The sequence below is a fragment of the Bos grunniens genome, chromosome 15 (assembly GCF_055505025.1).
Source record: "Bos grunniens cultivar Pamir isolate PY7600 chromosome 15, Bosgru_T2T1.0, whole genome shotgun sequence".
Taxonomy (NCBI): domain Eukaryota; kingdom Metazoa; phylum Chordata; class Mammalia; order Artiodactyla; family Bovidae; genus Bos; species Bos grunniens.
Genome location: NC_141179.1, coordinates 20,831,523 through 20,857,583, shown reverse-complemented (window position 1 = coordinate 20,857,583; position 26,061 = coordinate 20,831,523). Strand labels below are relative to the sequence as shown.

The window sequence follows — 26,061 nt, the reverse complement described above, 5'->3', positions numbered from 1 at the left end:
GAATTCTCCAGGCAAGAATACTGGAATGGGTTGCCCTTGCCCTCCTCCAGGGGATCTTCCCAACCTAGGGATTGAATCCTAGTCTGTTGTATCTCCTACATTGGAAGGTGGATTCTTCACCACTAGTGCCACCTGGGAAGCCCATGTATGTATAAAGATGCACATGTATTTTGTATAAGGGGCTTGAACATTTCTAGATTTTGGTGTCTACAGGAGGGTCCTGGAACCAATCCCCTGTGAGTACCAAGAGATGACTATACCTGAAGTGCTTACCATTTATATCTAACTACTAATGACAGCATGACAATGATAGATATTATTAAATGTGTTGAATTAACTGGCCTTTAAATTTGATTGTCAAATTAAATGAGATTATTGAAAGAGTCTTAAGTGTGATGATAAAGGCCTGAATTTGGAAGACCTCGTTAGGGGTTTTTATTTTTTTCCCCAACATTCATGGTTGCTGTTTCTTGTAGCCTGTTGCTTACCAGTTCACTCATCTGAGAGGAAAATAATTGACCTTGATAATGATCAACAGAAAAGTTCCAGTGAATATTATGTACTTAATTTACTAACAAACATCTGAGGCCCTACTGTGAGCAAGACACCATTCCAGTTTCTCAGAAAGGAGATCAAATATCTCAGAAGTTAGAAACTTAGTGATAGGACTGCCATGAAACCTTACTGACTGCATCACAGAGTACTATCTAATTTTAAAGATATTTCAGAAACATTCTGACTTTAGTCTGCTTTGAAAATTAAGTTACTGTAATAGCTGGTGTTTCAAAACATGTGGAGAGAATTCCTCAGGTCAGTTAGAGATGTTTCTTCTTTCCTGTACCTAGGGAACTTACTTGAACCTATCTTTGTTTTCCCATTTTTAAACATTTATTATACGAATTTTTGGTGTTTCCTTAAATGTAAAGTGAAGAAATTGGACTGGATTTAGCTTTCTTACCTTTCAACATTTGCAGTGAATTTTTGCAAATGATACTGTGTTGTTTTTCTGCCCTCCTAGGAAACAGTACAGATACAGTGTTTTTTCTTTTTTAAGTTTAAAAAATTCATTTAGAAAAGAATTTAGATTCAGTGTAAAACTTAGCTTTTTGCTTTATGTTTGTTTTAGGTTCTAGAAATTTGCTTTGCATTTCCAGTAATGTGTATATTGCTCAAAAATGTTGAATATTTTATTTCCTTGAACAGAAATCAGTTCCTACATAAGCAAGTACTTAATACCTTATTTAGAACTGCGTGCCTCCCTTACAGGAAATTAGTTTACAAAGGTAATTACGTCAATATTAATGTGCACTTACAGCATGTTTAGAAGTAGTCTTTTTGACCTGAAAACCATAGAAGAAAGAGCTTTAACTTCTTGAAATGCTCTGGTAATTGGGGTGAGCTTCTCTAGAATGATGTCAGACGAACGCAGAATAGGATAGCCAAAAGAGCTCAGGACTTGGACGAAGAGGACTTCTGGCTTTGTTGACTAGCTTTATTACCTTGGGCAAGTGACTTATTTGAATCTTCATTTGCTTAGTTAGAAGAAAAAGGGATTGTGATTCTTAACTTGGTCAGAAGGAGAAGGGCAGTTATTAGGAAGATTAGATGTAGGTAAAGTGGCTGAAGAGTGAGCTTTCTGCAAATAATTCCATTTACTACCCTTGTCCTTGCTTTTGGCCTTGTTTCTTTTTTGGAGCTAAAATTCTTGTCCTCTGCTTCTCTTGGAAAGTCTACATGGCATTATGTAGGTAAAGTACATTATTACTTCTATTAGATTCAGTACTTAACAGAGCTAAAAAATTTAATAAATGGTTCTTCGTATATTTGAGGTTTTAAAGCTGTAGGTCTGTAAACTTGAATAGAGAGAACAGTTACATCTTTACATGTTTTCTTCCATTATGAATGTGGGCAGCAGTAGCAGAGACTGTTTCTAATAGAAATTGTAGATATTTTAATGATGCATTATTGTTGCATATCTCAGAATGGTGTTTAATACCCATCATTACTTAAAGTTTAATTATTAGATACACTGGTAGATATTTATTTAAAGATTAATGAAGCACATGTTACTGTATATATTTTATACGTTTTATATTTTTGATAGTTATAGTTCAATATAATTGGTTTTTTATGTGATACTGTGTTATTTTATGTATTTGAAAGAGTTTTCTAGGAAGGAGTTCATAGACTTAACAGAGGTCCTGTGTTGGGGGAGAAAAGTGATTAAGAACTTTTTTGCTAGATGCCATTATTGCATTAATTTGACTGCCAGAATTACCTTATTAATTCAGTTTGTACTTTGTTATCCTGCTTCTTAATCCCCAGTAAGGTGGCAGAGGAATCCTTTTGTAATTTTATGGTCTTTGGAGAGACCACATTTATATTCAGAGATGAGGTCTCAAAAGACAGAAAGAAAAAGTACAGTTATGCTTGCGGAAAAGAATATCTTAAGAATAAAATGAGGCATCCTCGTATAAATTATTGAAGCATCATTGTAGGCCCAGTATGGGCAGACTTAACACCTGTTTTACCCCTGACAGGTGGGGAGAGTCTGCTGTTGTGGAGGTGTTAAGTGTGAGGCTGTTTTTTCCATTGTACGGAAGAAAAGAGGCTGTTTTCGGGTCATCCTCAGAGTTAAAGGACGAAGAAGGGAAAGTTTTATATGAGTGTTTTGTCTCTGAAATATGGCGCTGTGTTTGAGTACATGTTCATGCATTTTCTGGAAATGAGAGATGTGTATGTTGGCGGTGTCTCTTAATACTGTTTGCCATGACTGCTTCATTGCTTCTGTGGGAGCCAGTGTAGAAAAGAGGTTGGGTGAGACCCCTAAGAAATTTAGAAAGAGCGGGGAGGAAAGAGTAGATTTTTTGTCAATAATTATTTGTTACGAGGGTAAGGGGAGAAGAGTTTGTTTTTATTATATATCTTTGATATACAGTGGTTAAGTGATTATATGCTATCATTTTTCTAGAGAAGAAAGAAAGGAAGGCAGTGAAATCCAATTTTCAAGATGAACCAGTTAGAGGTATAAACCAAGGACATGTATCTAGGTACCTTGGCTTTTCATGTGACATTTTATTAAATTGTTCATTCTGCTACTAACAGGTGCCATTTTGAAGGAGAAAAAAAAAATGTGCTAATATAATCATAGAAGGACTAGAAATGTACTATTGAGGTTGAATAATATTATGATAAATATTTTTTAATGATCCCTAAATTGGCTAAAATCTTAGGATTTAACTACATTTATACACAGCCTGGTGGGCTGCCATCTATGGGGTCGCACAGAGTCGGACACGACTGAAGCAACTTAGCAGCAGCAGCAGCATACACAGCTTCACACTAAAAAATATAAGGTAGAATTCTTATGTATACCATGATGGGAATAAATTGGTATGTAGTGAAATATATTTTTAAAATTCTTATTTGATTTTTAAAATTAGTAGCTTAATGAAAAATAGGATATAGTTAGTATTAAATGCTCAGTTCCGTATATCCAAAATCCTTTGTAAGGATACCTGCTTTTTTACTTAATTATAATAAGTGGCTATGTATTCCACATTTTTACTTATCCTTATGTAAATGTTGACACAGTTTGTCCATCTTATCATGTAATTTCCACATTACTTTGTGATTTTGATTTTAATCATTGGCTGGTATAATATTGTTGTACTGCTGAGAATATCTTTGTACACTTTGCTTTGTTTTGTTTATTTATTTATTTGGAATATACTCCAAAGTAGATTTCCTGTTCAAAGAAGCTTTGTTGCTTTTGTTATATATTGACAACTTATTTTCCAGAAATATGGAGTCAGTTTATGATGCTACTTGATTTTCAAGAGAGAACGCTGGTCTGAAAATAGTATTTTAGAAACTTCTTTTAGAAGTCAACTATATCCTTATTTGCAGAGACTTTTTGTTAGGCCATTCACTTTCCACAGTTCATATAGATCAGTTAGGCTTGTTGGAGATTTTAAAAGCTTAGTGTGTGTGTAAACCTGGTTTTGTATATGTTGGCCTGTGATATATTTGTTTTATGTCACCAGAGTGTTCATACTAAACCTAAAACTTCAATAGAGTTATTTTGCTTAAAAAGTCCTTTTCTAAAGAGTGTATCTTGCAGTAACTCTAATTTGACAAACTTGGATAAATTATTTCTTTAGGGAAAAGGAAACTTAATTATTTACCTTTACCTTTTTTATTTACCTTTATTTAATTCCAGTAATTGATTAATACTTAACTTTAAGAAGTTTTGCAAAATCTTATGTATGTGATGTTTATTTACCTGCCTAGCTGATCCTATGTTTGATGAATACTCTTACTGTAATTTGAATGCTTTAACTTAGTTTATATTCTGGCATGCAAGTAATGCTCACTTTTTCCCTTTGTTCTTGTTTACCAGTGAGACCTGGCACAGGAAGGGCTCCGCAGCCATATGGTTTAGCAAATAACAATGATCAGGACGTGAGCAAGCTCTCTTGAGTATCTGCTAACTTCTCTAGGGTGTGGCCATGGGGTCTGATATGGTATTAAAGTGCTAAATCAAGAGGGTAAAAATTGATCGGTTGTTGTTCAGTTTCTAAGTACTGTCTGGCTCTTTGCGACCCCATGAATTGTACTATCTCCCAGAGTTTGTGCAAACTCACATGCATTGAGTTGGTGATGCCATCTGACCATCTGATCCTCTGTCGTCACCTTGTCCTCCTGCCCTCAAATCTTTCCTAGCATCAGGGTCTTCCAATGAGTGGGCTCTTTGCATCATTTGGCTAGAGTTTAGGAGTGCTTCAGCATCTGTCCCTTCCAATGTATATTCAGGACTGATTTCCTTTAGAATTGACTGGTTTGATCTCCTTGCAGTCCAAGAGATTCTCAGGAGTCTGTTCTAGCACTATAATGAAAGCATTAATTCTTTGGCACTCAGCCTTTTTTATGGTCCAGCTCTCACATCTGTACATGACTACTGGAAAAACCATAGCTTTGACTGTATGGATTTTTGTCAGCAAAGTGATGTCTCTGCTTTTTAGTATGCTGTCTAGGTTTTTCATGAAGCTTCCCTTGTGGCTCAGCTGATAAAGAATCTGCCTGCACTGTGGGAGATCTGGGTTCGATCCCTGGGTTGGGAAGATCCCCTGGAGAAGGGAATGGCTACCCACTCCAGTATTCTGGCCTGGAGGATTCCATGGACTGTATAGTCCGTGGGGTTGCAGAGAGTCAGACACAACTGACTTTCACTAGGTTTGTCACAGCTTTTCTCCCAGGGAGCAAACGTCTTTTAATTTCATGGCTGCAGTCACCATCCACAATGATTTTGGAGCCCAGGAAAATAAAATCTGTCACTATTTCCATGTTTTCCTATCCTATATGCCATGAAGTGATGGGACCAGATGCCCGTGTTTTTTGAATGTTGAATTTTAAGCCGGCTTTTTCACTCTGCTCTTTTACCCTCTTCACTTACTGCCATTAGAGTGGTATCTGCATATCTGAAATTGTTGATACATTTTCCAGCAGTCTTGATTCCAGCTTATGAGTCATCCAGCCCAGTACGTTGCATGATGTACTCTGCATAGAAGTTAAATAAATAGGGTGACAGTATACAGCCTTGACTTACTCCTTTCCCAATTTTGAACCAGCCCATTGTTCCATTTCTGGTTCTAACTGTTGCTACGTGTCCTGAATACAAGTTTCTCAGGAGGCAGGGAAGGTGGTCTGGTATTCCCATCTCTTTAAGAATTTTCCACAGTGTGATCACACAGTGTGACTGTGTGATCCACACAGTCAGAGGCTTTAGTGTAGTTAATGAAGCAGAAGTAGATGTTTTTCTGGAATTCCCTTGCTTTTTCTATGATTCAACAGATATCGGCAATTTGATCTCTGGTTTCTCTGCCTTTTCTCTGGTTCCTCTGCCTTTTCTAAATCCAGCTTATACATCTGAAAGTTCTTGGTTCGTGGACTGTTGAAGCATATCTTAATGGATTTTAAGCATTACCTTGCTAGCATGTGAAATGAGCGCAGTTTTATGGGAGTTTGAAATTCTTTGGGATTGTAATGAAAACTGACCTTTTCCAGTCCTGTGGTCACTGCTGAGTTTTCCAAATTGGCTGGCATGTTGAGTGCAGCACTTTAACAGCATCATGTTTTAGGATTTGAAATAGCTCACCTGGAATTGCATTACCTCCACTAGCTTTGTTATTCATGATGCTTCCTAAGGCCCACTTCACGCTCCAAGATATCTGGCTCTAGGTAAGTGACCATGCCATTGTGTTATCTGGGTCATTAAGATCTTTTTTTGTATAGTTCTTCTTCTGCCACCTCTTCTTAATCTCTTCTGCTTCTGTTAGGTCCTTGCCGTTTCTGTCCTTTATTTTCTTGAGAAGATTGATTTAGGGCAATTAAAACTTCTGGTACTGTATTCTGGTAGGAGCAAACCTGAAATACCTCTGTAAGGTTACATAGACAACTCAGGGCTTACAGAAATCCCACACTGGGGAGTGGTTAGGGACATGAGCTTTCTGACTAAAATTATAAACCCCATAAAGAAACAAATCATAATGAATTGGAAACAAAGTTTTATAGGGATATAAAATAAACATTGTAGGGATAAAAGGATTCAATGCAAATTATAAAATAGTATAGCATTAAAATTTTTTTAAGAGACTAAAAGTGAATTTTTAGAAGTTGATATAATCACTTAAAATTTAATGTAGTGGACAGGTAAAACATTAAGAACACCTGCAGAGAATTAGTGACTGGAGGAGTGTTACACAGACAGGTAAAGAAATGAAAAATAAGAATTTGTAGCCATGGATTAGAAAACAAGACAGTCAGTATGTATCTAAGTAAAGAATTGCTGACTGGGAGAGACAGTGGCTAATAATTTTCCAGAATTTGAGAAAAGCACGAGTCTTCAGAAAAAGAAAGCTTACCAAATCCTCAGCAAGAGAAATAGAAGCAAATCTAAAGAATGTGCTCACACACACAATCTTAAAGGAAAGCAGAGAGAAAAAGCATACCTGGAATAGATTAAATTGACAGCAGACTTTTCATCAGTAACAGATGCCACGAGAAAACTAGTATTTTCCAAATACTGAGAGAATAATAGTTGATTTAGAATTTTATATGCTATTGAATTATTACTGAATGAAAAAAGGAAGTATTTATTACAAAGATAGAATAATTCTAAACCTTTACTCACCTAATAACAGCGTTGATTGCTTGCTAGGTTGCACAGTCGTGTTTGACTCTTTGCAACCCCATGGATTGTAGCCCGCCAGTCTCTCTGTCCATGGGATTCTCCTGGCAAGAATACTGGAGTGGGTTGCCATGCCCTTCTCCAGGGGATCTTTACAACCCAGGGATCAAACCCAGGTCTCCTGCATTGCAGACAGTTTCATTATGTTCTGAGCCACCAGGGCTGCTGCTGCTAAGTCGCTTCAGTCGTGTCCGACTCTGTGCGACCCCATAGACAGCAGCCCACCAGGCTCCCCCGTCCCTGGGATTCTCCAGGCAAGAACACTGGAGTGGGTTGCCATTTCCTTCTCCAATGCATGAGAGTGAAAAGTGAAAATGAAGTCGCCTAAAACCATATAAAAAATGAAATTAAAAAACTGGCAATTCATAAGAAGAAATTAACATCCACAGTCAGTTGAAAAAAGGTAATACATTTTTTTCTCATTTTAATCAGCTAAACTGAAGGGACTTCCTAAGTGGTGCTAGTGGTAAAGAACCCGCCTGCCAATGCAGGAGACTTAAGAGACACAGGTTTGATTTCTGAGTCGGGAAGATCCCCTGCAGAAGGAAATAGCAACCCGCTCCAGTATTCTTGCCTGGAGAATCCTATGGACAGTTGGCGGGCTACAGTCCATAGGGTCGCAAACAGTCGGACACGACTAGAGTGACTTAGCATACAAACTAAACTGAAAGTAGAGAGACTGGAAACACAACATTAAATACTTGATCCGGCTGGATCTAACTTATCAAATGCAAACATACTTTATTTTCATTTATATCTGGAACAGTCAAAAAAGAAACGAAACTGACCAAGCACTGGATATAATGGAAATGAATTCTTTGACTGTAGTATATAATAAATGTAGAAATAAACGTAGACTCTGCCGCCAGGTCTCTAACCATTTTGTTTGAAAATTTAAAACTTAGTAGTGAGTAGAAATTATAATTGGACACTGAAGCACCTAGAGTTAAACAGTAATGACAGTGGTACAGAAAAACAGAAGAGTTTTAAATATAAGATATTTTTTCCCCTAGTTATCCCCCCCCCCCCCCCCGAAAGGAGATTTAGATTTGTTTTCGTAGGAACTCATTGCAAGATGTTTTGTCTTAAGCATGGATGTACTGTTTAAGAAACTGACCTGAAATGCCTTTAGTACATATCAGTTTGGAAGGCTCATGGAGCTCATCTGATAAGTGATTTAAGTGTAAAAACGAGGCTGAGAAGTTTAGAGGAGAACTGGTTTTTAAAAAGTCATTTAAAAATAACACACCTAGAATATAAAGTCCTACTAAGGTTTTATATAAGTGAATAGTTGTGGCTTAAGATAAAAATTTTAGTGATAGAATCAAAAAGTACTTTATGTAATCTGGAAAACACTGTAACTTCAAAAATTTGATAAAGATGCTCATGTTTTATGTTTGAGGAATTTAGATTATTTTACATAATCAGATAATTATTTTAAAATAGTCTCAGTGGCAAAATAGGGAGATCACTTTAAATTTGGAATATCCTTATAGTGGGATGTATTTAGTTTGTGACCTTAATGCAGAAAGAAATTTCTGCATTTCTCTTATATTAGAAAAAAGATTGGAAATTACTTAGGTAGACTTTCAGTTTCAGGGATTAGAAAATTAGCCACAGACTCAAAGCCAACTACTGAGAAGAAAAGTGATGAGAAGTAGGACAGAAATTTAAATAAAGCAGAGAAATAAGCAAATTGATAAAACTGAAAGCTTGTTTTTAGACCAATAAATGAAGCAAACTCCTGGCAAGGTTAACTGATCAAAAAGGAAGACAAAATGGACAGTATTAGGAATGGAAAGGGGATCATCACTGTAGATGTAGTAGAGATATTAAAAAAACACAGGAAAGATATTATGAATATAGAAATATGTCACTAAGACTTGCAGAAAAAACAGATTTGACTATGGGGTGTAGAGGTTTAAGCTGTTTTATAGACATGCTGAATTTGAGGTGTCATTTAGATGCTGAGCAAGCCAAGTTAGCTAAACAAGACTAGAGATACAAATTTGGGAGTTACTAACTTATAAATGGGTGTCCCTGGTGGCTCAGATGGTAAAGAATCTGCCTGCATTGCAGGAGATGGTGTAAAAGATTGGTTGAGCGGCTGTTTCAAGACCTGAGATGATCTGATAGTAGGGATTAAAAGGAGGATTTAGAAGTGGAAGCTAGGACTGAAGTACAGTAAAGTTCATGAAAGTAGGTGATCGTAGAGATGGAGTATCTGTCATTTTCTAGTTAAGAGTTAAGCAACAAGAGAGAGATGAGATAGTTCATGCTTCTCACTGAATTTCATACCCAATTGTATTAGGTGAGAAATTTCTCATGATGAAGTTCCCTCTGTAGGGAGGTTTATTAGCATGTGATCAGCTAAAATTTAGAGAAATGACCTTATTTTGATCCTTTGTTTTTATTTTAATTTGAAGAATTTTCGTTTTTATTAAAGTAGTATCTTAAAAGGGAGTTGATGCTTCTGACGTAGACTTCAGATGGGGGCGGGGAGGGCAAATATATTTTTTAAATTCAAAATTAATTGTATGTTTATCAGTAGTTCATAGTATGATGAATAAAAGTTCTTTACAGATATTACTTGTATATTGTGATTTTCAGGTAATTATATATTACTTAAAATAGGTTTTCAAATTGGAATGATAATCAGTTTTTTTCTGGACAGTTAAATGGTTAAGAATGTTAGATCTTTTGGTAGTTTTATAGGAGGAAAACCCAATTTTGTTAGATGTTTGTAAAAAAATTTACCCTAAAATAGCATGTTTTCCCTGGATTAAGATTTAGATCTGTTACCTTAGTGGGTGAAGGTATAATTTAACGTTGGTCTTAAGGACAGTTCTGTATTTTAGTGAGGGCCATTCGCTTGCTGGTGAGTAGCATGCCGGTTGCTAGTGTGGAGACTAAGGCTGTTTATATCCACCTTAGGTGAAAAAGTTACTCTTAACATATTTGTCTCTACTTGGACTTTTAAACTTTCAAGGAGGAAAAATAATTTTCTTTAAAAATTTATCTTTGTGTAGTTTACATTAATCAGTATTTCCTTTTTTTGTCTTTGACAGTGTAGAAGAAAGGTTGAAAAGTGTTCTGGAGTTGATTTCTTTAGACTCTGAATCAGTTGTCTGCTGTCCCTCTTTACCAGTCTGGGCACAGGGGAGAACTTGACTTGGAAAGAGAGAATTTGGGCTCTTAGTAATCTTTCCTTTTACTATGTGTTATCTGTAATTAAAAAAACTTTTCGTTGATAATCAAGATGCTTTTATATTTTTATATAGTATGTTATTTGAGATGTGTGGTATTTTAAATCACCAATTAAGTATTTTTAAAGCATGAGAAATAATAGAAGACATTGAAAATCAGAATAAAATGAGAACTTAATTGTTAACATTTTAAAATGTGAGTTTAAAATTGTATTTAATCTGTACATTATTATATAAAAAATTGATCGATTATGCTTTCTTTTCTTTAACAGACGTACAAGAAAATTCATAAAAGTGAAGAATTTTCGAAGAGGGCGACAAAAAGAGAAGAAAAATGCCGAAACCAGTAGGTGTATTTTATTACTTTGACACTGCTTACTTAATGGCGTTAAGTTTCTTTTGGAACAAGGCAAAGTATTATGGTAGAGTTTTGGTGGGGGAAAAGGCACTGACATTACTGTTGTTTGTTTTAAATTTATGTGGCTGAAGTAATGTGTTATATGGGCCAGTGATAGAGGTTTAAGTATCATGTATGTATTAAGATTACCATAGGTTGTGGGGTCAGACTTAGTTCTTATCCTTACCCTGCCACTTAATCTGACTGACCTTTGTTAGATTCAGTCCTTCCTGGTCTTAATTTCTTCACATGTAAAATGGAGATGTAATTAGTTACATGAGAGTCCGGTGAGGATTAGAAGATCCTGGTACATACACATTCAGTGCTCAGTAAAAAGTTACTTATTGTTAAAACAGGAGAACATGATGAGAGGTCAGAAGGGTTCGTGCAGAATTAATTTTCTTGTAATTCTAGCTTTGATACTAGTGATAACAGTGCTGATGTTATATATAGTTGTGAAAATGAAAAGTGTTAGTCACTCAGTTGTGTCTGACTCTTTACAACTCCAAGGACTGTAACCTGCCAAACTCTTCTGTCCATGGGATTCTCCAGGCAAGAATACTAGAGTGGGTAGTTATTTCCTTCTCCAGAGGATCTTCTAGACCCAGGGGTTAAACCCAGGTCTCTTGCATCGCAGGCAGATTCTTCACTGCCTGAGTCAGGGAAGCCCAAAGTCTTAGGTTTTTGATTTAAAGGCGTACATACAATAATTTTATTGTTTTATTATTATATAATTTGTGGCTGAGGTTTATTTTTTTATCCTAGGATCAGTGTTCCTTTTTTCATCTAACAAGATTTTTTTTTCTTTTTTTTAATGAACTTTTTGGCCAGTTATTTTTTTGAAGAAAATCATTGTTTTTTGGTTTTTTGAATTTTCTGGCATGAATGTCACTTCTGAATTACTTTTCAAGATTGAGCAGGTAAAAAGTGCATTGTTGGAAGGAGAGAAGAATAAAAAGATAAAAGGCATAATCAATAGAAAGCAAGGATTATGTTTTTCTCTATTTGCAGATGACATGATTATGTAAATAACCTGGAATTTACAAAACAGCTATTAGAACTAATAACAGAATTTAGCAAGATTGTTGGACATAAGGTTTTATTTTTTTAAAAATCAGTTTTATATACAAGCAGCAAAATTCAAAAAATGAAGTAAAAATTCCATTTGTAACAGCATCAAAAACATAAAATATTTAGGAATAAGTTTTTAGAAAGTGTTTAAAATCTCTACACTGAAAACCTTTAAGAAATTAAAAAGACCAAAGGATATAGGAAAATATACATTGGTCATAGATATGTCTAGAGAATACTATTAAAACAGTTCTCTCCAAATGTATTGGTAGGTTGAATGTAATTCCAATCATTTGAATCCCAGCAGTTGCATCCCTTTGGATAAAATTGGCTAGCTGATAATGTTTATGGAACTACCAAAACTTATGTGGAATATTTAAAGCAATTTAGAAGAAAAACAAGGGTAGAACAGTTAACACTCCTGGATTTCAACATTTATTTTCAAGAGACAAAAGTAAGACAGTGTGGTATTGAAAAATTAGATAATAGGATCAGTGGAACAAAAGTATACCTACACATACATTCTTACTAAATATTTTTAACAAGATGTCACACGATTCACTGGGGAAATTAAATTCTTTTCAAGAAATGATGTTGTAGCAAAGAGTTATCCATACAGAAGATTGTGAATGTTAACCCTTACATCACAATTTACATTCATCTAACTCTAAATGGATCATAAACATAAAAGCCCCAAACTATAAAAGAAAATAGAACATTTCTGCAGTTGTGAGGTAAGCAAAGATTCTTTGATAATACACAAAAAGTTCATAGCATTTAAAAAAAAATTCATCAAAATTAAAAACTTCTGCTATTTGAAAAACACAGTAAGAAAATGAAAAGGCAAGGCAGAATGGGACAAAATAATTGTAGTATATTCTTTTAGAACTCTAATAAAGACAACCCAGTTTTTAAAAAGTGGGCCAAAACTTTGAGTAGATACTACACAAAAGAAACTTCACAAAAGAAGGTATATTAATAGCCAATAAACACTTGAAAAGATCCTCAGGGAAAAATAAAGCTAGTGAGATACCACTTTATACTTACTAGAGGGGCTAAAATTAGACTGAAAAGACCATGTCTGTAAGGATGTGCATCAACTGGAACTCTGTTTCTGGTAGGAATGTGAAATTTACAGCTACTTTGGAAAACTGTTTGAATAAGTACAGGAGGCAGGGATCAAGACCATCCACAAGGAAAAGAAATGCAAAAAGGCAAAATGGTTGTCTGAGGAGGCCTTAACAAATAGCTCTGAATAGAAGAGAAGTGAAAGGCAAAGGGGAAATAGAAAGATATACCCATTTGAATGCACAGTTCCAAAGAATAGCAAGAAGAGATTAGAAAGCCTTCCTCAGTGATCAATGCAAAGAAATAGAGGAAAACAATAGAATGGGAAAGACTAGAGAGCTCTTCAAGAAAATTAGAGATACCAAGGGAACATTTCATGCAAAAATGGACTCAATAAAGGACAGAAATGGTATGGACCTAACAGAAGCAGAAGATATTAAGAAGAGGTGGCAAGAATATAGAGAAGAACTATACAAAAAAGATCTTCATGACCTAGCTAATCACAATGGTGTAATCACTCACCTAGAGCCAGACATCCTGGAATGTGAAGTCAAGTGGGCCTTAGGAAGCATCACTATAAATAAAGCTAGTGGAGGTGATGGAATTCCAGTTGAGCTATTTCAAATCCTAAAAGATGATGCTGTTGAAGTGCTGCACTCAATATGCCAGCAAATTTGGAAAACTCAGCAGTGGCTACAGGACTAGAAGAGGTTAGTTTTCATTCCAACCCCACAGAAAGGCAATGCCAAAGAATGCTCAAACTACTGCACAATTGTACTCATCTCTCACGCTAACAAAGTAATGCTCAAAATTCTCCAAGCCAGGCTTCAGCAGTACGTGAACTGTGAACTTCCAGATGTTCAAGCTGGATTTAGAAAAGGCAGAGGAACCAAAGATCAAATTGCCAACATTGGATCACAGAAAAAGCAAGAGAGTTCCAGAAAAATATCTACTTCTGCTTTATTGTGGAGAAGGCAATGGCACCCCACTCTGGTACTCTTGCCTGGGAAATCCTATGGACGGAGAAGCCTGGTAGGCTGTAGTCCATGGGGTCAAGAAGAGTTGGACACGACTGAGCAACTTCACTTTCACTTTTCACTTTCATGTACTGGAGAAGGAAATGGCAAACCACTCCAGTATTCTTGCCTGGAGAATCCCAGGTACAGAGGAGCCTGGTGGGCTGCCATCTTTGGGGTCGCACAGAGTCGGACATGACTGATGTGACTTAGCAGCAGCAGCTGCTTTATTGGCTATGCTAAAGCCTTTGACTGGGTGGACCACAACAAACTGGAAAATTCTGAAAGAAATGGGAATACCAGACCACCTGACCTGCTTGTTGAGAAATCTGTATGCAGGTCAGGAAGCAACAGTTAGAACTGGACATGGAACAACAGACTGGTTCCAAATAGGGAAAGGAGTATGTCAAGTCTGTATATTGTCACCCTGCTTATTTAACTTATATGCAGAGTACATCATGAGAAACACTGGGCTGGATGATACCACCTTTATGGTAGAAAGTGAAGAAGAACTAATGAGCCTCTTGATGAAAGTGAAAGGAGAGTGAAAAAGTTGGCTTAAAACTCAACATTCAAAAAACTAAGATAATGGCATCTGGTCCCATCTCTTCATCCCAAATAGATGGGGGAAAATTGGAAATATTGACAGATTTTATTTTCTTAGGCTCCAAAATCACTGCAAATGGTGACTGCAGCCATGAAATTAAAAGATGCTTGCTCCTTGGAAGGAGTGAAAGTGAAAGTCGCTCAGTCATGTCCGACTCTTTGCGACCCTATGGACTTAGGCCATGGAATTCTCCAGGCCAGAATACTGGAATGGGCAGCTATGACAAATCTAGATAGTATGTTAAAAATCAAGGATATCACGTTGCTGACAAGGGTCTGTCTAGTCAAAAGCTGTGCTTTTTCCGGTAGTTATGTACAGATGTGAGAGTGGCACCATAAAGATGGCCGAGTACTGAAGAATTGATGCTTTTGAATTGTGGTGTTGGAGAAGACTCTCTTGAGAGTCCCTTTGACAGCAAGGAGGTCAAACCAGTCAATCCTAAAGGAAATCAACCCTGAGTATTCACTGGAAGACCTGACGCTAAAGCTCCAATACTTCAGCCACCTGATGCAAGGAGCTGACTTCGTTGGAAAAGACCCTGATGCTGGGAGAGATTCAGGGCAGGAGAAGGGGACGACAAAGGGATGAGATGGATGGATGGCATTACCAGCTTAATTGTGGTGAGCAAACTCCAGGAGATAGTGAAGGACAGGGAATCCTGGCGTGCTGCAATCCATGGTGTTTCACAAGTTAGCGACTGAACAACAACGGAATTACTCTTAGAATCAAATGAAACAGCTCTGACGTTAGCCTTCTGGGCCTTTTTTAAACAAACATGTAAGTAGACTTTTCTGAAAAGCCTACTTGATGTTTTTTATGTTAACATCTGATAGGTTTTTTCTTGTTATATTTAAGTTAATATCTTAACATTTTCTCAGTTTTTCTAATGTGAATATGGGTAGAGAACTCACATATAAAAGCTTTTTGGGAAGAGCATAAGGAGATCCTGAGACTTTGAAATGGGAGAAATTCTAACCTAGGGCATTATTATTGTCTTTTTAGTTAAAGGTAATTTACTGTTCAGAGAAGCTTGGTGGGCTACAGTCCATGGGGTGTAGGGGTGCAGAGTTGGTGAGATTAATTCAGATCCACCCACAATAATTTTACTATCTTAAGATCAACTGATTAGTAACCTTAAGTACATCTTCAAGATCTCTTTTATCATGTAATATTAATGTAATCATGGGAGTAAGTTGTAGGGGTTGGGGGAAGTCATGAGGGCTGTCTTACAATTCTGCATATACACATAAGAAAATGTTCCAACTTCATTAGAAATCAAGAATCTGTGTATTAATAACATACTGAGATATCAGTTTATACCTACTAGATTGTTAAACATTAGCAAATCTGATGTCTACTAGTGAACATACAAAGCAGCAGCAATTCTTATTCACTGTTGGTGGGAGTGTAAATTGATGCTGTAATGTTAGAAGAAAATTCAGCATTACATTGTGAAGTTGAAGGTATGTACTTGGTCACCCAGGGATTCTCCTGAGTTATACTTCTAGAGGAACTCAGACACTTGTAGTAGGAGACATGTACAAGAATGCTCACAGCAGTTTTGTTCTTAAAAACCAAAAAATTGGAAACAATTTAATGTCAATTGATAGGAAAATGATAAATGAATTACTCTCTAGTCACATAAAGATGAGTGAATTGCAACTACTAACAAAAACACCAATGAATCTTAGAAATATAACTGAAAAGGCAAATTATAGTTTAGCAAAATTTTTGTTTAAACCTTTTATTGAATTAGAATATACAAAAAAAATAGAATATGCATATGCAAAAGAATATATATGCTGGATGCATTTTCATAAAGTAAATACATATTGTAATCGTTGTCCACATCAAGGAAGACTTTATTAGCAAGTACTATACAATTTTAGAAAGATCCCCTGGAGAAGGAACAGACAACCTGCTCAAGTATTCTTACCTGGAAAATTCCATGGACAGAGGAGGCAGGCAGACCACATACAAGTCCATGGGGTCACAAGAGTCAGACATGACTTAGCAACTGAACAACAACAAAACAGCTAAAAATCAAAAACTAAATAATATTTTACCATAGATACCTACATTTGTGATAGAACTATTGTTTTTTAAAAAAAACTAAGAGGATCACAAACAGAAAATTTAGGTTAGTGCTTACTTCTGGGGATTGGAACCCACTCCAGTGTTCTTGCCTGGAGAATCCCATGGACAGAGAAGCCTGGTAGGCTGCAGTCCATGGGGTCGCACAGAGTCGGACATGAATGAAGCAACTTGGCAGCAACAGCAGTGGGGATTGGGGTTCCAGAAATTCACAAAGAAGAAATATACTGGTGACACTGCTTTGTCATTTCTAGTTTTAAAGTTGAATGGTAGATTTATGGGTAAAGGAAAACACTTTGGTAATTCAAAATGTTCTGATACCCAATGGGTGGGTTTTCCATACCAGTCAGTTCCCGAGTTCTGTGTGGATACCAGGTGTGTGTCCTGCAGTTTAATTTATTCTGACACAGCTATCCAGAGTTAACGCAAACCCCAGAGATTAAGGGCCCAGACCACTAGACTGCTGAAGCTAATCACAGGTAATGCGTGTGACTGTCTCTCCTGACTAACTTGCCTAAGGTTTGGAGATACCCACAATCCCTTCTTCAGGTTCTGTAATATGCTATAACAGCTCACAGAACTCAGGGAAGCACTTCACTGCTGTTAATGACTGGTTAATGTAAAGGGAACTATAAAGAACATGAATGTAGAGGATGAGGTCCAGAAGGGTCCTGAGTGAAGTAGCTTCTTTCTGTCTTTGTGGAGTTTGCGATGCACCACCCTGTCAGCAAGTGGGTGCATTCTGAACCCCTTTGTTTAGGGTTTTATGGAGTTCCATTTCAGAGGCATGATTGATTAAATCATTGGACCTTGGAGATCAGCTCTCTTTCCTTCTTGTTCACTCTCCTGGGTAGTTGGGATGGGTGGCTCAAAGGTTTACTCCTCTAATGGCATGATTGGTTTCTCTGGGTACTGGCCCCCATTCTGAAGCTATTAGGGTCCATCTAGAGTTACCCATTAGCATAAACTCTGGTATGATCGAAAGGAGCTTGTTGTGAATAACAGAAAATCTTCTCACATCTGTCACTCAGCGAATTTAAAGGATTTTAGGAACTCTGCTGGGAACCAGGATAAAGACCAAATATCATTGTCTATATATGTTACATACATTTTATGTGTATTAATATTTCCGAAAAGATTATTATAAAGAAGGAGCTCTAAAAGGTATTTTTGATTGGAGAAAGTATTTCAGATAAAAGTACATGTGCAGAGGTACATGTGGTTTTTAGAATGAGTTAAAGATAAGGGGAAATAAGTCTGATGTAGAGTTCTAATAGTGTGAGTTAAAAGATAGGTTTTTACTATGTCATGGTGGATTCTAGGTGAAGATGCTATTCTGGAATAAAAATTACTTTGGTTAAGGCATGTTACATTTTTGGTGAGATACCTACCTAGGAAGTTATTTACACATAAAAATCAGAATTTGAAAAAGTCTAGCAAGTAAAAGGCAATAGATGAATGCTTTTTATAAAGTAAAGAATACATTTACAGTATAAAAACAATATTTGATTTTTGTGTCAAAAGAAATATGGAATAGTGAATGACATTCAAAGAATTTGGAGTTGTACCTCAGTTAAATACCTGCCCTGCTTTTTAATATGTGTGTGTTCTTGGGCAAGTGACAGAGAGTTTTCTATATAAATGAATACTTCTGTGGAAATGCATATATCTCCTGGTATTGTTGCAGAGGCTAAATAAAAATGTGAAAAGCACCAGACCTGGCACCTAATGTATGTTAAGTATTCAGTAAATCAAAAATATAAATAAATCAAACTATCACTTTAATAAAGAAAATATTAGGTACATTGAGTTGTTTTTTAATTGCTTAAATATTTTCTCTTGCCTGACATTATACTTAAGTATTTTCTTTTTTCTGCTGATTATACCTTTTGTTTTCATTGCAGATCAATGTAAGAGTAACAACGATGGATGCCGAGCTGGAATTTGCCATTCAGCCCAATACAACTGGCAAACAGCTTTTTGACCAGGTATCATTCACTACATGAAGTATGCAATTTTGACACCATAGTGTGCATGCTATTGCATACTTTTTCTGTTTTTCTATACCTTTACTTAAAATGCTACAATGTAGCATTTGAAATTTTTCACAGTACTTGTTCAGATATTTTGAACAACTGTAGGGATAGTCTTTCTCATTTCTAGATTTGAGAGATGGGACTTTTAAAAAATAATTATTAGCAGGTGTTTATTAAACATCTGATATGAAAATCATTGTAATGAGGACTAAAAGGAATTCAGTGATATTCTCCATAGTCCATGAGTGGAATAGGTGTTGATCCTAGACAGAGGACATAAACGAGCAATGGGCTTGCGTACCCAATGCACAGAAAGTCAGACTCTTAACACCGAGAGTTTACAGTGGAATAAGGGTTTATTGTAAGGCACCAAGCAAGGGAGTGGGAGACAAGTCTCAGATCCAGTTCAACTTGGTCTTTGAGTTAGAGGTTTTTTACAGAAGGGAAAGAACAGAGAAGCTGGGGTTAATCATCATGTGATATTTCTGTGACATTTCTTAATTGTAGTTTTGGTTTGGTTAGTCAGGATATCTCTGGTTTTGTTACCTGAGGGTCTCTTAGCTTATCTCGCCCTGGAGAAGTAACCTGTGTGTTAATGATGATATATGATGATACAAGGGCAGTTTTACTACATTATTGATATTATCAACAATGGCAGCAGTTCTGGCCATCTGACTCTGGTTGATTAGTGTTCAGTTAGCACAGGATTAAGGTCAGAGGGGACAAGAATGGGAGTAAAGTTGGATAGAGAGATTAATCATAAACTCGGCAGGGGAACTTGGGTTTCAAGGAGATGGCAGGAGCAAAGGCATAAGCTATAAATAGGGCCGTGATAGCAGTTTGATGTCGTAGGCTCATAATATGCTAGCCTGGAGTTAGAACATGGATGTCATGTTAAAGAACTTGAACTATTGATTTTATCTTTTTTATCACTCTTGAGTGCACACTTGAGCCACCCTGGGGAGCTTTAAAGAGAAAAATAAAGCAGTGCCTGGAAACCACCTCTAGAGATTCTGTTTGATTGTCTGGGACCTACTCTAAACTATTAGTACTTTTATTGAGGCTCCCCAGGTAATGCTGTATATAATGATTTAAGTAGTCAAGTTTTATTGAGAAAAGGAGGAAAGAGATTGGTGACTAGGGGTCAAGTGTTTAAGAAGTGAATTGATTGCAGAAAGGAGGAGGTAGCTTTTACATGAACTTTTACAAGAACTTTTACATGAACTTAGGATCAGGAGAGCAGTAGTCTGTGGTCATGCTAACTATTGACCTTAGAAAATGGAAGAGTTCCTGGTATTACAGCAATGAATAACATACTAATTACCTACTGATCCCGAATAATGATGACATAAAAATTCAAAACTCCTGGGAAGTTGTTTCTTCCCTTGACTAGGTAATAAACTTAATCTACTAATTAGATAAGTAATGAACTTGAACGGCCAGATAAAATCTTTTTGGAGATGAAAGGATTTTTTTTGTTGTGAGTGAGCAATTTTTTAAGGCAACATTGTAAGCAATTGCATGCAATTTACATTATAGATATTTTACTTTTGTGAACTAATACTTCTGTTGATTCTTCTAGGTCTCATGTTTGTAAGTACATAAGCTGTCTTGAATAAAAATGTGGATGGAGTTAGCATTTACTGTACTCATAGCAAATTGAAATGTTATTTATAGTGAGCAAAATGTTTTGTGTTAGTCAAAAACAAATTAGCACATGGGCCTTTTTGGTATTGGATAGTGAGAAATAAAATACTTGTTTTTTTCCTAAGCAGAATTGCTTTAGTTTAGATACCAGGGAAAAGGAAACTACATGTTTTATGATGCAGTAATGTATAGTAGTTGAAAAATGTGGGCTCTGGAACCACACTGCTAGAGGTAGAGTACCAGATGTTGCTGTTTGACTTCATACATATTACTTTCTTTGTCTTATTTTTCTCATTTATACAAATGAGGATGGTGGTAACATTATTCCTTCAGAAGGTTTTTGTCAGAATTGAGACTTCATGTAAACTGTGTATAACAGTGTTTGATACACAAACACACACACATACACACATTTCATATTGTAAATGAAAAGATCTAAGTTAAAGAGCATTGCTGTCTGTTACGGCCTTTCTCAGCAGTTACTTCTTGTAGTCCCTGTTCTGTATCTTGGCAACTTGAGCCCAAATTCCAGATCCAAATCTTGTGTTACCTTGGGTGAAGTTGAGTATATGGGTGAGCTGGCTGTCAGGTCAAGGTCTGTAGGTTCAGGGTCAGACCAGCAGGCCTAGGGGCAGGAGTTCTATCAGATGAATCCACCTGTAGCAAACCCTCACTTCTGATTAGGATGTCAGCTTGAAGCCATCTGCCATGTGAAGAGGCTCTGGTTGAGTTTGTGAGATCCTTTGGTTTGCTACTTGCTGACTTTCTTCACTGGCCTCCTCTTCTAGCTTCTGCATGTGGGACTATAATAGTACTACCCCCAGGAATACTCAGCATCATCTGTTATAGTGCAAGAAAAAAATACTAAAATGTTTGTATTTTTATCTTGCTTTTAATTTTTTAGGATGGGCTTTCTGATATATTAATGTGATAGCATATGTATAACTTATAAATAAATATACATATATTATAGTTATGTGCTAAATATACATATATTATAGTTATGTGCCCAAGTATGTTTTTACTTGTAGATGTATGATTTAAAGTTTCCTACAAGACTTTCAGAAATAGGGAAAGATGGAGCTTGTTAAAGGAATTTCCCAGCTGTGGTCTCTTACTTTTCTGGTGTGTGTTGTGACAGTCTGAATTTAAGAGGCTGTCCCTTGTGCTCCTCTGGCAGATCCCTTTTGTACTTAGCAGTGTTGTGACTCACAGAAAGCCTGGAGACAAAACTGAGGCTTGCTGCTTTGGTGCTGCTCTTGACATTTCTTGTTCCTGCCACTCTGAGCTGAAATGTTTTCTGTGGCTGTGTTGGGACAACCTATCTTTTGCCAAAGTTAAATTATCTGGGATCTCCTTTGTCCACGTTCAAGTTTTGGTTGTTTGGCATTGATCAGCTTTTGCTGTCACTGTGGATATTTATATACCATATCATTCAGACAATTCTCTCTCTTTTTTTTTAAAGTGGTAACCTTTCCTTGCACAGCTAAATTTTTTTTTTCCTACAGCTAAAATTTTTTTCTTATTTTTAATTTTCGTGTCATTTCAGTGAAATTTTTTCAAGAGGGAAAGTAAACTGAAGGGTTCCATTTACATCTTGAAACCAAAAGCCTGGCATGTTTTTAGATTTTTATTTTAAAAGAAATATTTGTTTTAAACCAAGAATGTTTACTAAAGAACTAATGTTGAATCTTTTTGTAAAGCTTTTAAAGTCCTAATAAACTCTCACCTCCCTCATTTTAAATTCAGATTTAAAAATATGCTTTTGTTGGCAAAATCCTGAGTGTGAGTTAATAATCCTAGCTTACCACTTTCAGTTCAGTTCAGTTCAGTCCAGTCGCTCAGTCATGTCCGACTCTTTGCGACCCCATGAATCGCAGCACACCAGGCCTCCCTGTCCATCACCAACTCCTGGAGTTCACTCAGACTCACGTATTCTTGAGTACCTACCACAAGCTAGTCATTCTTGGAAATGACATGAATATTAAGATGAATAAGGCAGTAATCTTTGTCCTTAGTTTTAAACAGCCAAGGAAGGTAAATAGATACTGTACTAATAATAATTATGATAAAATAAGTGTTTAAGCAGCAGTATAAATAAAGTACTGTGGAGTTACTAAGGACCAAGTGATTAATTTTGTCTAGATGATAGGAAAGCTTCATTCACAGAAGCATGTTAGTTGAGCTGGGCCTTGAGAAATACATTATTTAACAGGTGGTAAAAGTACAGGAGAAAAGCAAAGAAAAATAAAAGTACAGAAGAAACATTCTAGGGAGGGGAAGAAGCATGAGCAAAGGTATAGAAGGGTGAAATTTATGGCATGTTCCAAGAATGGTTTCTTGCTCAGTGAGAGTAGAACATAGAATATATGATGCTGAGTGAAGGTAGGTAGGAATGGAGGTGAAAGCAGCAGCTGGATAGCCTGAGGCATGGCAGTTACATGTCCTCAGAGAGTCTTATTACCAAATGATACTATTTGTTTGGGCTACTTGATAGTATAGTTTGGGTTGGGAGCAGTGATAAATTGAAATAGAAAAGTGGGATTAGGATAGCTCTGTATCTTTTCCCCAGATTCTTCTATCTGTTAGGGTCATGTTGGCAGATGAGAAGGAAAAGGGCATACAGAAGAGTGGATCAGATAAGATTGAAATGACATGAAATTTAATAAAACCTGAACTTAAATTTTTAGGAATATTCCTTTAATTAGTATGTTAAATTTAGGAAAGATCTTTACTATAGCAAAGGAGTAAACCTATAATTTCCATGTGGTTTTGTTCTTCCTTTGAAGTATAGTGCCTTCTGATTACAATGTGAGTGCTGAACTGAAATAAACTTTTTTTTTAAGGTGGTGAAAACAGTTGGTTTGCGTGAGGTCTGGTTTTTTGGGCTGCAGTACGTGGACAGCAAGGGCTATTCTACATGGCTTAAACTAAATAAGAAGGTAAAGTGTGTATGATAACATGTCTAGCTAATAATTAAGTTGCTTTGAAGTTAATTTTGATCGTGTTAAATCAGTCAGACTGAGCCAGAAAAACTCAGAGTCTAACTGATTTTAAACCTCTTTTTATAGTTATCTCTGTGAATCATTAAAGGTGTCATGTCTTTTAATTTACTAAGGTACCATCTTAGTATCATCTTCAAAAAAAGAAATGTTCATTTTTTTCCTATTTGAAAACTCAGCAGTAAGAAATACTATAAGGTATTGCTAAGTATTTTGATCTTAATTTAAACATCTTCAGGATAAGTTGCTCTGGAGAAATTTCAGTTAGGTTATTAATTAGGATCTGTGAGTGATCAGTCACATTCATAAGCATGGAATCTTTTTCTCACATTTATTATAGGTTTAAAATCTTAATAGATTTAGAATCTTATGTTTTATATCCTATTTTGTACCAAAAGAGGATATTATGTGACTATGGTCAGTTACTATGAACCTAAGATTTTTATTGACTATACTTGAAATTACTATTACAGGTGACACAGCAAGATGTTAAAAAAGAGAATCCTTTGCAATTCAAATTTAGAGCTAAATTCTTTCCTGAAGATGTTTCTGAGGAGTTAATTCAAGAAATAACCCAGAGACTTTTTTTCTTGCAAGTTAAAGAAGCTATATTAAATGATGAGATATATTGTCCACCAGAAACTGCAGTTCTTTTGGCTTCCTATGCTGTCCAAGCCAAGTATGGAGATTATAATAAAGAGATTCATAAACCAGGCTACCTGGCTAATGATAGGCTTCTCCCCCAGCGGTAAGTGAAGCATGCTTTTATGCTATAGTCTCTGAAAAATCATGTTTTAGAAGTTTGTAAATGGTTGTGTTTTTTATTTTTTTAGATTTTTAAGTTGCCAGTTGGGTTAGAGTATACTTTTTAAAAGTTATGACCAAGAAGCTACATAGATTTATGTACTCTGTAATTACTTAAACATTTTGTCTCTTCTCATTCTCACAGATAAGCAGTAAGTGGAGGCAGTGATAATTTGGGCTTGAGGAGGCATGACTGTTGCTGCTTATTAGTAAAAATTCTCATGCAGGTAGACCATTGCTTAATAAGTGTTTTTGAAAATAATAAGTTCCAGGCTACATTTCCTCCATAGAATTAAAATTAAATTTCTGACATTCCAAAAGACTTTTTAAACCTGGTTATTGGACTCTTGGTCTAGTGCTCTGTTCTCATCTGCAGCATACTACTGCCTGTTCTGAACTCGGGTCTGTTCCCCAGATGCAGGAAAGCCAATCTACTGACACCTGTTTGTGGTAAAGGAAAGTACACCATTTATTGCAGGGTACCAAACAAGGGAGTGAGAGGCAAGTCTCAGATCCACTCCCACCTGATCTTTGAGTTAGGTGCTTATTAAAGGGAAAGAACAAAGAGGCTAGAATTAATCATTGTTTTGTGACAGCTTGGGAGTCAGAAGTCTGTGGTTTAAGATTCTCTGGCTAGGTGGCCCATGACTTGGGGGTCTGCCAAGTAACCTGAGTTTGTACATTAATGCTGATATCTATAATAGCAGTTTTAGTATGGTAACGTTAATAGTGATATTGACAACAGCAGCTTTAGTCATCTGGCTGTTGGTTGATTAGTGTTCAGTTAGCACAGGATTGAAGTCAGAGGGGACAAGGAAAGGCAGAAAAGCTTTGCATATAGAGATTAATAAAAAACCCAGTAAGAGAATTTGGTTTAGGCAGACTTGGTTTCAGTATAACAGTTATTTTAAAGTAGCATGCTGCAGGAAAGCATCATTAGCAGGCCTTGATTTTAAATGCTGATTCTACCCTTTGCTAATTATGTGGCCTCAGGTATATAACCTACACTCTCTGAGCCTTAATGTCTCACTCTGCACAATGAGGGTAACAGTTTTGCTCTGTCAGCCTTATGTTTATAATTACAGTTCATGAACTGTGTGCTTTACAGTTTTAATTGTAAAGTGTGATACAACTGTTAGTTGGTAGTATTATTTATAAAATTTAGAAATTACATCAAATATTACTTTTAAACATTTCAGTTCTTAATGGTAGTAGTATATATGACTCTGATATTAGAATGTAGATAGGGATTTTTCTTTAGAATCCAGAGAAATTATTACTATTTGCACAGATTCCTGAATTTTAAAATTTCTATTTAAAGGCAAAACTGCATATTATTAACCTAAAATTTAAGTTCTCTATTACTTCCTCATAATATTTAAGCTCTTAAGTGTAATTTCTTTTTTGTAGGTACTAAATGTGAAGAAATCAAAACTACTTTATGTCTACTTTTATTATTAAAATTCCTTTGGTTGTAGCATTAACAATTTTGGTTAGTAAATTACATTCTGTTGCCGTATGCTTTATAGGTACCATTAAGTACAGGAGGTTTAGTAATTGATCATTAAATGTTATGTACTGTTCTGCTCTTTAATATTATAACAGTAATAGTTATAATAGTATATAGTATTCACTGAAAGAATCAGGAGTATGAGATACTTGTTAGTCTGTTTATAATTATTGGTCCAACCCAAAATTCAGTGTCTCGGATTTTTTAAGCATTGAATTGAGTAATTGATTACTAGTGTAGTAGAATGGTGATGGCACACCACTCCAGTACTCTTGCCTGGAAAATCCCATGGACGGAGGAACCTGGTAGGCTGCAGTCCATGGGGTCGCTGGGGGTTGGACACGACTGAGCGAC

The 26,061-nt window shown here is 36.1% G+C and overlaps 1 protein-coding gene across 3 annotated transcripts in view; it reads left to right on the top strand.

Moving 5' to 3' along the window:
- RDX (radixin) overlaps window positions 1-26,061 on the top strand; it is a 106,951-nt gene that overhangs the window by 5,532 nt on the left and 75,358 nt on the right. For 2 of the 3 annotated variants that reach the window (XM_086339107.1, XM_086339105.1), the window contains exons 2-5: window positions 10,728-10,801; window positions 18,613-18,696; window positions 23,238-23,333; window positions 23,867-24,141. In XM_086339107.1, coding sequence (XP_086195233.1) covers window positions 10,790-10,801; window positions 18,613-18,696; window positions 23,238-23,333; window positions 23,867-24,141 — 467 coding nt within the window. In that variant the 5' untranslated portion in view covers window positions 10,728-10,789. The remainder of the gene's footprint in view (window positions 1-10,727; window positions 10,802-18,612; window positions 18,697-23,237; window positions 23,334-23,866; window positions 24,142-26,061) is intronic. The other variant, XM_086339106.1, reaches the window with a different exon arrangement.